The sequence below is a fragment of the Pristis pectinata genome, chromosome 8, assembly GCF_009764475.1.
Source record: "Pristis pectinata isolate sPriPec2 chromosome 8, sPriPec2.1.pri, whole genome shotgun sequence".
Classification (NCBI taxonomy): Eukaryota; Metazoa; Chordata; class Chondrichthyes; order Rhinopristiformes; family Pristidae; genus Pristis; species Pristis pectinata.
This window is the reverse complement of record NC_067412.1, coordinates 90,305,130-90,320,396: the sequence shown is the minus strand read 5'-3', so window position 1 is coordinate 90,320,396 and position 15,267 is coordinate 90,305,130. Positions and strand designations below refer to the sequence as shown.

Sequence of the window (15,267 nt, the reverse complement as noted above, 5' to 3'; positions counted from 1 at the left end):
GTGCCCTCAGGCACTGGTATCTTCTACCCGATGGAAGGGTAGAGAAGAGAGAATATCCCGGGTGGGTGGGCTCTTTGATTATGCTGGCTGCTTCACCAAGACAACAAGAGGTAAAGACAGAGTCCAAGGAGGGGAGACTGGTGTCCGTAATGCGCTGGGCTGTGTCCACAACTCTCTGCAGCTTCTTGCGATCTTGGGCAGAGCAGTTGCCATACCAAGCCGTGATACATCCTGATAGGATGCTTTCTATGGTGCATCGGTAAAAGTTGGTGAGAGTCAAAGGGGACAAACCAAATTTTTTTAGCCTCCTGAGGAAGTAGAGGCACTGGTGAGCTTTCTTGGCCATGGCATCCACGTGGTTTGTCCAGGACAAGTTGTTGGTGATGTTCACTCCCAGGAACTTGAAGCTGTCAACCCTCTCGACCTCAGCACCATTGATGTAGACAGGTGTATGTATATCACTCCCTTTCCTGAAGTCAATGACCAGCTCTTTAGTTTTGTTGACATTGAGGAAAAGGTTGCTGTCATGACACCATTCCACTAAGCTCTCTACCTCCTTCCTGTACTCCGACTCATCACTGTTTGAGGTACAGCCTACAATGGTAGTATCATCTGCAAACTTGTAGATGGAGTTAGAGCAGAATCTGGCCACACAGTCATGAGTGAATAGGGAGTAGAGGGCTGAGGACACAACCTTGAGGTGCACCAGTGTTGAGAATAATTGTGCCGGAGGAATTGCTGCCTATCCTCACTGATTGAGGTCTGTTGGTCAGAAAGTCAAGGATCCAGTTACAGAGGGAGGTGTTGAGTCCTAGGTCTTGGATTTTGGTGACAAGCTTGCTTGGTATTATTGTATTGAAGGCAGAGCTGTAGTCAATAAACAATAGTCTAACGTAAGTGTCCTTACTGTCCAGATGCTCCAGAGCTGAGTGAAGGGCCAGGGAGATGGCATCTGCTGTAGACCTGTTTCGGCAACAGGCGAATTGCAATGGGTCCAGGTTGTCTGGTAGGCTGGAGTTGATGCGTGCCACGACCAACCTCTCAAAGCACTTCATGATGGTGGATGTCAGAACCACTGGTCGGTAGTCATTAAGGCATGTTACCTTGCTTTTCTTTGGTATTGGGATGATAGTGGTCTTCTTAGAACAGGAGGGAACCTGAGGTTGAAGCAGGGAGAGGTTGAATATGTCCGCAAATACTTCTGCCAGCTGATCAGCACAAGATCTGAGCACGCGGCCTGGGACACCATCTGGGCCAGGTGCTTTCCTCGTGTTCACTCTTCGGAAGACTGATCTTACGTCCTCCACTGTGATCACAGGTTCAGCTGTGTTGGTGGCTGTCAGGGTGGATGGTGACAATCCACTTCTCTTTTGTTCAAAACGCACATAGAATGCGTTAAGTTCATCAGGAAGGGATGTGCTGTTGTTAGCTATGCAGCCTGACTTCGTCTTGTAGCCTGTTATGGCATGTAAGCCCTGCCATAACTGGCAGCTGGTCAGGGACTCTATTTTGAGTTGGTATTGCCTCTTGGCATCCTTTATAGCTTTACGAAGGTCATACCTCGCTTTCTTGTACAGATCAGGACTACCAGATTTGTGTGCAGCAGTCCTCTCCTTCAGTAGGGAGTGGATCTCCCGGTTCATCCATGGCTTCCTGTTTGGGAACACTTGTATTGTCCTCTTTGGTACATGGTCCTCCACACACTTGCTGATAAAGTCTGTGATGGTGGTGGCATACTCATCAATGGTCCAGTCCACTGTCTCAAAGCTGCCACGTAGAAAGCTCATCTGCTTCCTCAGACCAGCACTGCACGACTCATTGCACGATATTTGTTTAATTTCTCTGCTATTTCTTTATTCCCCTTCCATATAAAACAATGTATTTTATAAATGTGTTGGGGCTTTGTCAACAGAACAGCGGGCAACTCACACAGGACAGAGATTGAAATAAAGGACAAAAAAATATGATTAAAATACTTTTCACAATCCCTGCTTGCCCCACTTCATTCTACACCTAATTAATTACTTTTCAAGTGCAGCCCTCATTATATTATGGAAAATACACCTGCCTTCTTGAGCACAAGGTTCTCCAAACAGCAGAGAGATAATTACCAGATTAGAGATTAATCACATTGATTGAAGGCTAAATATTAGGCTGGACATGGTGGTATACAGTGCCACGTGATCCTTTATATCCACCAGAGTGGAAACATTGACTGTGGCTTAATAGATCATGAAAAAGATGGCACTTCCAACACTATAGCACTCCTTATGTCAGCCAAGAATGTGAACTCAGAACTATTTGACTCAAAGCAACAAGTAAAATCTGTCCAGTTAATACAAGTAAAAACATTTCTAAAACTTCAACTTCATCACAATGAAATACAAGAAAATCCACTTTTTCAACACACTGATCTCACGAGGATCTCATACGAAAAGCAACTTGCATTTATACAGCTATGTGGAAATATTTGCCATAGGATTTCACAGGACAAAAGGGAAAAATAAATCAAAGCAGATATTCAGAGTTATAGAAAAACTGTCAAACATAAAGACATAAGGGAACAGAGCAAAGAGAACAAGCTAAATTTATCAGTATGCATGCCCAACATGGCAAATTAGATTCAAAACCAGCTTAGTGATAGGAAGCAGAGAGTGGAGGTACAGGATTGTTTTGTGATTGGAAGCCTGTGTCCAGTGATGTACAACAGATCGATGCTGGGACCCTTTGTTATAACATTAATGATTTGGATGCAAATGTAGGACGCATGACAAGTATGTTCTCATGATGCAAAAATTGGCATTGTTGATACTGACGAGGGTAATCTTAAATTACAAGATAATATTGATGAGTTTGTAAGATGGCCAGAGCAATAGTAGATAGAATTTAATCCTGCTGAGTGTGAGAAGATGGATTTTGGGAGGATGAATAAGGCCAGGATATACACAATGAATGGCAAGGCCTTAGGGTTTTCTGAGGAACAAAGGGACCTTGGGGATCAAGTCCAAGGACCCCTAAACTTGACAGCACAGGTAGGTAAGAAGGGATATAGAATACTTTCCTTCATTAGCCAGGGTATAAGAGTATAAAACAACGGTTAGGCCCCAACTGGAGTAATATGTGCAGCTTTGGTCGCCACACAATAAGGATGATGTGATTGCACTGTGGGTGTGGAGGAGATTCATCAGGTGTTGACTAGGATTCGCATTTTGGTTATGAGGAGAGATTGGATAGGCTAGGTTTGTTTTCCTTGAAGTGCAGGAGGCCAAGGGTGTAACTGATGGAGGTATATAAAATTATTAGTGGCATAGATAATGTGGATAGTAAGAAACTTTTCCCCATAGTAAAACATATAGCAAAGGTGTGCAAAACCAGAGGGCATAGGTTTAAGGTAAGGGATAGGTGGTTTAGAGTAGCTGGAATCTGGAAAGCACTGCCTGAAGGAATGGTGGAAGCAGAGATTCTTACAACATTTAAGTAGCATCTAGACGAGCACATGAATCACCAAGACACAGAAAGATAGATGCCAAATGGTTGGCATGGACATGGTGGGGAAAATGGCCTTTTTCTCTGCTGTATGACTTTATGAATCTGTCTCAAGTTTGTTACCATTATCAATGTTGAAACCTCTTAGTAACATGAAATGAAAGAGGTGCTCAAATCTATGTCCAAAATTATGTGAGAATTAGGAGAACATGCCTTCACTTTAATCATAATTATTTAACAATCTAAACTTATTATTTCAAATCATGGGACTTCTCACCTCCAAGCGTCATTCCAGCTGCAAAGCACTTTCTCAGACGACATGATGGACAGTTTTTTCTCCGTACTTTATCAATAGTGCAATCATTCCTGCTGGCACACAGAAACTTGTGTTTTCCTGGGAGAGAAATAATCACATAGATGTTTGAATGGAAGTCAACAACTCTGGGAACAAGTGATAAAAATAAATTTAGATACAACTGAGCAGGAAAATTGGTTGCAAGTGGTGAGGACAGCAAATAAAATGCATTAAAGACAGAAAATGCTGGAAATTCTTTGCATACGTGAAGAGAGAAGTAGAGCTAATGATTCAAGCTGAAGTTCTGATGCAAGGTTATCAACCTGAAACATCAGCTCTTTCCCTCTCAATGGTTGGCATAGGCATGATGGGCTGAAATTTTTCAACACATTGTATTTTGCTTTTGGAAAAGAAATCATTTATCTGTTGCGTCGTGGTCAATTCCTCAAGAAGAAAGAAACTAGTAATACAGTTCAAACCACATTCGCCCTAATATCTTGAAAATAGAATACAAATACTGTCAAAGGAGTTTCTATACATATACTGAAATTGATAGATTATTTATAATTCAAGCAGAAAAGACTGACTGAAATTCCAGCCAGCTATGTTTCTAAACTAATTCTAACAAAATAAATAGTGAACCATGGTGAATTATGCAATACATTAACCTGCACAAATACATTACTTTGAATTCAGTCTATTTAAAATTCCACATATAAAAATAAATATTTCTATCATAAACCAATATATTTATTTGTAACTTTAATTAGAAGCACATTTTTATTTATCAAGATTTTATAAATTTCTCTACACGAGAGGCACAGTATTTTATGAACCTTTACACTGTAGAAATATGGATTTACTTCTACTTGGTGATGGTGGAAATGAATGGAACAGTTTATTGCTCCAAGTTGGGGGTAGGACCTTTTAGTTGAAACTCAAAGAATACCATAGACCTCTCAGTCAGAATTACATAATGAAATTGAAGGGCTTTTAACTTATTGACTGCAAACTAAATTTACATCCATCGAAAAGGTTAAATAATTTCAAAAGGTTTGGGAATACTATTTTCAAACAGCTTTAATAAAGCAGAAGGCTAAGAGGTGATCTGTCAAAATTAAGAAGGATTTAATAGGTTTGAACATAAGTGGGACTTTTGATAAGTGGACCAACAAAATCATCCACTATGTGAGAGAACCTAAATTCAAAGTATTCTAATTGATGCATTAATAAGGTCTTATTACAAGGACAAACCGATATGCTTTGCATTACTATTTATTATGTCTGAATGCTTGCCAAAACACTACTTTCTCTGGGCATCATAATAGAGCATTGCATCCAACCCATTACAAACTCCACGAATAATGCCAGATCGATTTAATCCTCCACTTTCTTTAATGTATCACCCTGAAGAGTGCAAGTATTTATTGTATATTTGTCTATCACATGCATATTAGAGCACTTCTCCAAATTAAATTTCATTCATCAGCCATGAACCCGGTCTCCCAACACACAAAATTTTGCCTGATGCAATCAAGCATCAAGTAGTCGTGTGGCAGCAGTCAAATTACCACACCAGCAATCCAGAGACTCAAGTTCAAATGCCACTGAGTTAGTGTTACATCACATGAAATCTTCTGACTTACAATAATTGCTACCACAAAGCATACTCTAGTAACAAGCATAATATAATTAGAACTTTAGTCATTTGTGTATGTTAGTTGCAGTTTCTTACATGGTAGAAAATCAGTACACAAACTCTGATTAAGAGGAGCTTGACACATATAAGATAAATTATTCTGCAACGTGAGGAGTACTGCATGGCAATGGGGGGGGGGGGGGGGGGGTGGCAGGTCTTGTTGGGGTGGGCCAACAGAACGTACCAGTGTGGCAAACAGTACCAGCATCCCAGTTTCAAAGAACAAGCATGTGATAATGGGAAGAATTGTATAGATGCTCAGAAATGGCAGCAGATTCTGTGACAGGTAATACAAAACCTCAAGGAGTACAGACCAAGGAATAATGAGGGTGCAGGAAGGGGGAAGGGGAATCCCATTGAAAGCTTAAACATCCAAATAGCTTTCTAAAAGATACTTCCGTTTATCAAATATCTATTTCACTCTCAAGGCAATCACATCGAATGTGCTCAGAGTTGTCTGATTCCTGTTGTGAACAGATAAAAGGTTTAATTTTGTTGGACAGGGAGTCCCCCCCTCAAACAGCAATCAAAATGCTTAACAATCCAAAAGCCATTTCCTCCTCACAGCTGGACCTTATACAGAGTTTAGGCAGTTTAGCACTACATAGGGGTGCAGCTGGAGGTTAGGGCTAAGGAATAAAGTAGAACAGGAGCTGTCAGAGAGATAAGCCCAAGGCACCATTGTCTTAGATGGAAGCTCAAGAAATAAATGGGATTTGGTGGCAACTGGGCAGCAAAGACGAATCCTAAAATGTTGGTTCCTTGTATTTCTACTGTTTTCTGATTTATGGAGTTTCAGGGGGCAACTGAGATTGGAAAAAATTCAAATTGTTTTTCAAACAATGGTTGAAGAAAAGGCTTTGGATGTACAACAGGACCACCCTGAAATCAAGGCAGGCAGTAAGCAGCCAATCTGAAGTATAGTCACTACAGCAGCCTCTCCAAGCTCAGATCAAGCATGGAGTACTCAGATGGAAAAGTTGTAGTGACTCACCGCACCGGCATCGAACCGGCTCCTGACATCGCGAAGGTCATCGGAGGCCCGATCCAAGATGGCGCGGGGCCCTCCTTCTTCCCCATCGTCGGGCTAGGAAAGCCCGCGCGTGGGAAGGTCAGGTGACCCGCGCATGACGTCAGCGCGGGAACTGTACCGTGGGAAGTTTTCGGATATTAAAGGCGCACCGCACCCGTTGTTCATTTGACTTGATTTCGAACCAGCGACTCTGTCTTCATTTTGTAGTGTGTAGCTGGCCGCTACAAAGTAATCAATATGCAAGCATGACGGAAGCATGGTGAAAGTAGGCTGTTGTGAAAATATTCTGAATAGTTCAATTTATGAATTTATGTTGGCCATATTGCTGTTACTAACAAATCTTTGGGGAGGTAAAAATTCAAGATGGCAATTCCAACTTCACAAAATCATTTCCTCAATTGCTTCTTGCTTATTCATAAATGCTAGCTTAGGAATGGTCAATTCCATTGTTCATTTCTGTTTGCTCATTCCTCACTCCTCACTGGCTGGATAAAATTGATTTTGGAATATTTGCATTTACTCAAATACTGTTGCAGATATGTCAAATACTAAACTTTCCTCTTAGGGGTATGATCGCTGCAGCATGACAAGGTTGATGCAGTATACACTAAATTTACAAGTTTTCACTGTAACAGATTAAACATCAAGAAAGGTTAGACAAATAAAGCTCATACATCTTCCTTTTCTCGTGCTATTCAGAAATGATGAAAAACATTAGAAATCAAACCATAAAGCAAAATAATTCAGTCTCTTTGTGCAATTTTAATGAAGCGTAACATTATATATTTAGCATTAATATCTATTTGCTTATGAGTCAAGAAAGAAAAATCAGGAATTTCTAAAGAAAATTGATTATAGGATTAAAACACAATTTTGGAACAATACCATTTCAACACCACTGAATGGAAATAACTTCAGCTTGATCTTTAAAAGGAATGTTAACTTTAGTGTACAGCTGAATGTAAAAATATGATTGTTACTGGGATAGATTTTTCTTTTTATTTACAAGTGCTTTGAGTATTATTAACAAATTCTATGTCTATTTAGTGAGTCACAATCTAAAACAGAAGTTATAACATATAACCATTGTCTACCAGTTAACTTTATGGAGAACAGTTGTAAATTAAAGATGATCAACCAGAAGACCACCAATACAGGTGCACCTCAAGGCTCCGTGCTTAGCCCCTGCTCTACTCCTACACACACACACATAATTGTGTGGCTAAGCACAGCTCCAATGCCATATATAGATTTGCCAAATTACCACTGTTGCTGGATGGATCACAGGTGGTGATGAGTCTATGTACAGGAGCGAGAAAAGTCAACTGGTTGAGTGATGCTGCCACAACAACCTCTCGCTCAATGTCAGTAAAACTAAAGAAATGATTGTTGACTTCAGGAAGGAGAAGGAGGGTGAGGATGCACTAGTCTACACTGGTGGTGGTGAAGGTCAACAGCTTTAGAATCCTGGGCATTAACATCTGTCCTGGGCCCAGCATATAGATGCATCACAAGGAAAGTGTGCCAGCGCCTCTAATTTCTTAGAAGGTTAATGGGGTTCAGCATGCCACTGAACACTTTAACAAACTTTTACAGGTGTACTGTTGAAAGTACCCTGACTGGTTGCATCATGGCTTGGTATGGCAATTCAAATGCTCAGGAACATCTAATGCTGCAGAGAGTAGCGGACTCAGCCCAATATATCACAGGCATATCCCTCTCCACCACCTACATGAGGCAAGAAGACAACACCTATCATCCAAGATCCCCACCATCTAGGCCATGCCATCTTCTTACAGCTACCATCAGGCAGGAGGTACCGAAGCTTTAAGTCCCACACCACTAGGTTCAAGAACAGCTATTTACCTTCAACCATTTGGTTCTTGAACCAACCTGTACAACCCTAATCACTACCTTAGTATAGCAACACTATGACCGCTTTCCACTACAATTAACTTTTTTTTTGCTCTAATTGTGTTCTTTCTTGTATTATTTTGTACAATTTAATGTGTCTTGTGAATACTGTGTATCTGATGCTATGTGCCTGTGATGCTGCTGCAAGTAAGTTTTGCATTGCACCTGTGCATTCATGTACTTGTGTATATGACAATAAACTCAACTTCAAACTCTTCTCTCTACATATAAAAACAGAAAATGCTGGAAGCATTCAACAGTTCAGGCAGCATCTGTGGAAAGGAAGTGTTAGCTTTTCAGGCTGAAGACCACTTTGAAGGGTCTTTGGCCTGAACTGCCAATTTTGAAGGGTCTTTGGCCTGAAACATTAAGTCTTCTTTTCACAGGTGCTGTCTGGTGACTGTTTCCAGCATTGTTTTTATTTTAGTTTACCAGCATATGCATTTTAAAAAAAAATTTCTCTGCCTTTCCTGACTGACATACATTTCCATTTTATTTATTTATATTGTTACAAAGTACAATTGATCTTCTGTACTAAGAATGGCTTTGACCTTAGATTCACTCTGCCTTTTCAAAACGTTACACCAAGAAATTTAAGTCTTTTGTTTAAATATACCAACACCTTTAATTCACAAATGATTTGGAGTGGCCATTGTGAGAGTGGGCTAGTGCAGGAGTGGGAATCTGAAGCTTTGGCTCAAGAGGCTTCACTGAGGAGGCACAGGTAAGTAGCAGATAAGAACAGATAATTTTTTTTAATAGTCGTTAAATAAAATGATATTACATTATAACTAATTAAATGAAGTAGGGATGCAGGATCAGGCGATGTGCTGTAGCTGCATGATGTGGGAGCTGGTGGACCCCTCTGTGGTTCCTGGTGACTACATCTGCAGGAAGTGTTGGTTGCTCGAGGAACTCAGGCTCAAAGTTGATGACCTGGAATCTGAACTTCAAAGACTACGACGCATCAGGGAGGGGGAGAATTAACTGGACGCTGTGCTTCAGGAGGTAGTCACATCCATTCAAATTCAGTCCGTGGTCATGGACAAGAGGGTGTGACTGTGAGTGAGGAAGGTAGGGGGATCCAAGAAGTAGTGCTGGAGGAACTTCAGCCCTTGAGCTTGTCCAACACATCTGAGATTCTTGCTCCCTGTGCGGATGAGAGTGGGGGGTGTAGGAAGGATGAGCAACCAAACTGTGGATAGAAAGCCATTCAAGAGGGGGCAGAGAAGAGAAATGTAGTTGTGATTGGGGATAGCACAGTCAGGGGAATAGACACAATTCTCCGTCGCAAGGATCGAGAGACCCGAAGGCTGTGTTGCCTGCCTGGTGCTTGGGTTCAGGACATCTCACTTGATCTGCAGAGGTATTTGGAATGGGAGGGGAAAGATCCAGTTGTCATGGTCCATGTGGTCCAACGACATAGGTAGAACAAGGAAAGAGATTCTGCTGAGGGAATTTGAGCAGCTAGGGACTAAATTAAAAAGGAGAACCATAAAGGTAATAATCTCTGGATTGCTACCTGAGCCACGTGCAAATTGGCACAGGGTAAATAAGATCAGAGAGTTAAATGCATGGCTCAAAGATTGTTGTGGGAGAAGTGGATTTGAATTTGTGGGACATTGGCACCAGTATTGGGGAAGGAGGGAGCTGTTCCGATGAGACAGGCTCTACCCGAACCACGCTGGGACCAGGGTCCTGGCGAATTGCATAACTAGGGCTGCAGATAGGGCTTTAAACTAAATAGTAAGGGGGGGGGGGGGGGGGTTCAACAAACTGGAAAGGTATGGATAAAGAAAAAGGGAAAGCGAATGCAGGAGAGGTTACTGAAGTCTCCAGAATAAAGAGTAAGACAGAAAGTTAGGAAAGGGATAAGAATTTGACTTCAGGCAACATGGAGACAAATTTGAGAAGGCGACTGGTGTATACAGGACTGAAGGTGTTATATCTGAATGCACACAGTGTATGAAATAAGGAAGTTAAGCTCATAGCGCAGTTAGAAATTGGCAGATATGATGTTGTGGGCATCACAGCGTTGTGGTCGAAAGAAAATCACAGCTGGGAGCTAAACATTCAAGGATACACATCCTATTAAAAGACAGGCAGGTGGGTAGAGGGGGTGGGGTGGCTCTTTTGGTATAAAATGAAATCAAATCCTTAGCAAGAAGTGACGTAGGATCAGAAGATGTAGGATCTTTGTGGGTAGAGTTAAGAAACTGCTAGGGTAAAAAGACCCTGATGGGAATTATATACAGGCCTCCCAATAGTAGCCAGGATGTGGGGTACAAATTACAACAGGATATAGAAAAGGCATGTAAAAAGGGCAATGTTACAGTGGTCATGGGGGATTTCAATATGCAGGAAGATCTGGAAAATCAGGTTGTTACTAGATACCAAGACAAGGGATTTGTTGAATGCCTACGAGATAACTTTTTAGAGCAGCTTGTGGTCGAGCCCACTAGGGAAAAGGCAATTCTGGATTTGGTGTTGTGCAATGAACCAGATTTGATTAGGGAGCTTAAGGTAAAGGAACCCTTAAGAGATAGTGATTACAATATGATAGAATTCACCCTGCAGTTTGAGAGGGAGAAGCTAAATTATAGTATTATAGTTGAGTAAAAGGTAACTACAGAGGCATGGGAGGAACTGGCCAAAGTTGATTTGACGGGGACCCTAGCAGGAATGACGGTAGAGCAACAATGGCAGGAGTTTCTGGGAGTAATTCGGAAGATGCAGGATCAGTTCATCCTGAAGCAGCAACATTCTAAAGGGAAGATAAGGCAACCATGTTGACAAGGGAAGTCAAAGACAGCATAAAAGCAAAAGAGAGGGCATACAATATTGCAAAAGTTAGTGGGAAGCTTTTAAAAACCAACACAAGTCAACTAAAAAAGCAATAAGGGGAGAAAAGATGAAATATGAAGGTAAACTAGCCAATAATATAAAGAAAATACCAAAAGCTTTTTCAGATATATAAAGACTAAAAGAGAGACAAGAGTGGACATCAGACCGCTAGAAAATGACGCTGGAGAGATAGTGATGGGGAACAAAGAAATGGCAGGCAAACTGATTAAGTATTAAAATGTCAGTCTTCACTGTGGAAGACACCAGCAACGTGCCAGGAATTCTAGAGAGTCAGGGGGCAGAAGTGAGTATAATCACTATTACCAAGGAGAAGGTGCTTGGGAAACTGAAAGGTCTGAAGATAGATAAGTCACCTGGACCGGATGGACTACATCCCAGGGTTCTGAAAGAGGCAGCTGAAGAGATTGTGGAGACATTAGTAGTGATCTTTCAAGAATCACTAGAGTCAGGGATGGTTCCGGAGGACTGGAAAATTGCAAATGTCACTCCACTTTTTAAGAAGGGAGGGAGGCAAAAGACAGGAAATTATAGGCCAGTTAGCCTGACTTCAGAGGTTGGTAAGATGTTAGAGTCCATTATTAAGGATGAGGTTTCGGGGTACTTGGAAGCTCATAACAAAATAGGCAGAAGTCAGCATGGTTTCCTTAAGGGGATATCTTAACCGACAAATCTGCTGGAACGTTTTGAGAAAGTAACAGGCAGACTAGTCAAAGGAGAGTCAGTGGACATTTACTTGGATTTTCAGAAGGCCTTTGACAAGGTGCTGCACATGAGGCCGCTAAACAAGATAGGAACCCATGGTATTACAGGAAAGGTACTAGCATGGATAGATTATCTGACTGGCAGAAGGAAAAGAGTGGGAATAAAGGGAGCCTTTTCTGGTTGGCTGCCAGTGACTAGTGGTGTTCCGCAGGAGTTGGTGTTGGATCTGCTATTTTTCACGTTCTATCTTAATGATCTGGATGACGGAATTGAGGGCTTTGTGGCCAAGTTTGTGGATGATACAAAGATAGGTGGAGGGGCAGGTAGTGTTGAGGAAACAGGGAGCCTGCAGAAGGACTTGGACAGGTTGGGAAAATGGGCAAAGTGGCAGATGGAATACAGCACAGGGAAGTGTACAGTGAAGTACTTTAGAAGGAATAAAGACGTAGACTCTTTTCTCAACAGCGAGCGAGTTCAGAAATCAGAGGTGCAAAGGGACTTGGGAGCCCTAGTACAGGATTCCCTAAAGGTTAACTTGCAGGTGGTAAAGGCGGCAAATGTAATGATAGCATTCTTTTCAAGAGGACTAAAATATAAAAGCAAGGATGTAATGCTGAGGCTTTATAAGGCGTTGGTTAGACCACATTCGGAGTATTGTGAACAGTTTTGGGCCTCATATCTAAGGAAGGATGTGCTGATATTGGAGAGGGTCCAGAGGTGATTTACAAGAATAATCCTGGGTATAAAGGGGTTAATGTATGAGGAGCGTTTGATGGTCCTGCGCTTGTATTCGCTGGAGTTTAGAAGGATTGGGGTGGGGGTGGTGTCCTCATTGAAACCTACCGAACATTGCAAGGCCTGATAGAGTGGACATGGTGAGGCTGTTTCCAATAGTGGGAGAGTCTAGGACCAGAGGACACAGCCTCAGAATGGAAGGACGCCCCTTTAGAACAGAGATGAGGGGGGATTTCTTTAGCCAGAGGGTGGTGAATCTGTGGAATTCATTGCCACAGACAGCTGTAGAGGCCAAGTCACTGGGTATATTTAAAAGCAGAGGTCAATAGGTTCTTGACTAGTAAGGGCGTCGAAAGGTTACAGGGAGAAGGCAAGAGAATAGCGTTGACAGGGAAAAATAAATCAGCCATGATCAAACGGCAGAGCAGACTTGAAGGGCCGACTGGCCTAATTCTGCCCCTATGTCCTATGGTCTTACGGTTTTATTGAACTTAATAGCTAAATTAACTTTATTTACTGTTGTTGTTTAATTCAAGAGCTTTGTTTTGCAGCATTACATTGTGGCTGTTAAAAATCCCACAGCAGTATTTAATGATGATATAATTCTCCTGGTGTTTTAAATATTAAAGCAGAACATTACTTTAACTGATCTTTTCAGAAACGTGTTGAAAGAATGGCTACCACCTTTGATCACACAACCTATATAGAGATTCATTATTAATGAAGTATGTTTACATACTCAAATCCAGTAGACCATTATATTTTCTATGCTTTGTCCTCAATCAATAATCCTTTGCATCATTCTCTCTGTTCACAGTTTCAGTTTTCAGCTGTATTTGTAATTCTGTTACAAATGCCAACTTTTAGAGGCTGCAAAGACAAGCTCTTACTAAAGTATGCTGACATCAGAAAAATTTAGCAGGAATTAGGCTAGTGCTCTTTAATAAAGTATATTTCAAATGAAAAATCTTTGCAGTAAACAAAACAGTACATTGAAATAATTAACACACGCTAAAACAGTCAACATTCAAGAAAAAAAAACTGCTGTTAACCCTTTCTTGTACTGTACTATTTCCATAATAATACTTCACAAGTCTGAGGCAATCATGGTGAAACAGCATGTTCTGGCCACAAGGCAAATTTAACACAGTCTTCAGTACTAGAGATCCTGACACTAAAGAAACACCCCAATCCTGGAAATAACACACCCTTGATCCCAAAGCAATGAGTGAAACTTAAATTAGGAAGGCTTAGAAAATGTGTACTCTTCAGAGTGGACAGAAAGAAAATAAAAGTGAGCCTTAAGTTAAATAATATACTGACTGAAACTGAAAACTATTTAATGTAACATCTTAACTACTAGATAAAAGGTCCAAATGGAGATAAAGGAAGTTCAATACAGAAATCAGATAATATCCATTGCAAAGAATAATGAAGCAAAAGCTAGAGAATCATTCAGAAAGTCAGTTAGAAGCTATGACTGAGTTGAGCTAAATCATCTATATTTAGTTTTTATAATTTTTGTGACTGCCAAGAGGCATGCTTCAGAAGAAACACTTTCGGACCGTGAATTCAATATTTTGGAGCTCAATTACGTATTGTTTTGACAAATGTAAGTGCATGTTGATACTAATATGACTTGTTAACTTAGAGGCCAAGAAGACTCCGAAACTGAGATACAGTACTTTTCAATGTTTGTAAGAAAATAATCTTTGCAGACAAAGCAAACTGGCCAACAAGCCAAATATTTTCAAAGGAAGATGGAATCCAACCCCACTGCCTGCCAATTCTGATGAATTATTAAGATTACTATCATATTACTCTTCCACATCTCTGACACGTGACTAAGATGGGCAAAAAAAACCCATCACACATATAAATAGGCACCATAGTGGTCATTGTTTGCCCTTGCTGAGTGGCAATGTACTGGACAGGCACTCAGGATTACTCAGTGACTTCTGTGGTATAAGTAGCTGTCATCTAGTGGCCGTCTATTCAAAAATATTAAAGTCTTCCCAATGACAAGAAATACAGACTCTCCTACTGGCCTCACACACCCTTGCCAGCTGACCATAGTTGGGCCTGGAGAGGCATTTTTGTTAAGCAAGTTCAATTTTAACCCTCTCCCTGGGTTGTAGTGGCCTTGAGCAGCATGGAGACCAACAAATTTTCTTTATAAATTTACTGGTCTAGAAGAATTAACCTTGAGCTCAATTCTTGCTTGTGTGCCTTGTGTTTTTATGTATGTATGCAAATACACCGGAATAGTGTTCCTTTTCAGTAGCTGGCTCACAAGCTAATTACGTGAAACATCAAATGCTTAGCTTATTTTTAAAATAAATTTTTAACTCTGTGAAAAGTGGTAAGCTTGTGTGGCTAATTTAACACTGTCATGTTTTGGTTGAAATGCAGAGTTCCAAAGTTGCAGTGCTTGTGAGAGTTCAGTGTTAGACAATGCTATCCATCATTGTTTCCCTAATTGTCGCCAGTAGCTAGTATGCATTTGAGTGGAAATTGATTTACGAAGGTGACATCCTG

General features: G+C 41.0%; 1 protein-coding gene across 2 annotated transcripts in view; it reads right to left on the bottom strand.

Annotated features, from left to right (window-relative positions):
* Positions 1 to 15,267, bottom strand: part of ar (androgen receptor) — a 144,244-nt gene that overhangs the window by 64,380 nt on the left and 64,597 nt on the right. For both annotated transcript variants that reach the window (XM_052022350.1, XM_052022351.1), the window contains exon 3: positions 3,764 to 3,880. In XM_052022350.1, the coding sequence (XP_051878310.1) occupies positions 3,764 to 3,880 (117 nt within the window). The remainder of the gene's footprint in view (positions 1 to 3,763; positions 3,881 to 15,267) is intronic.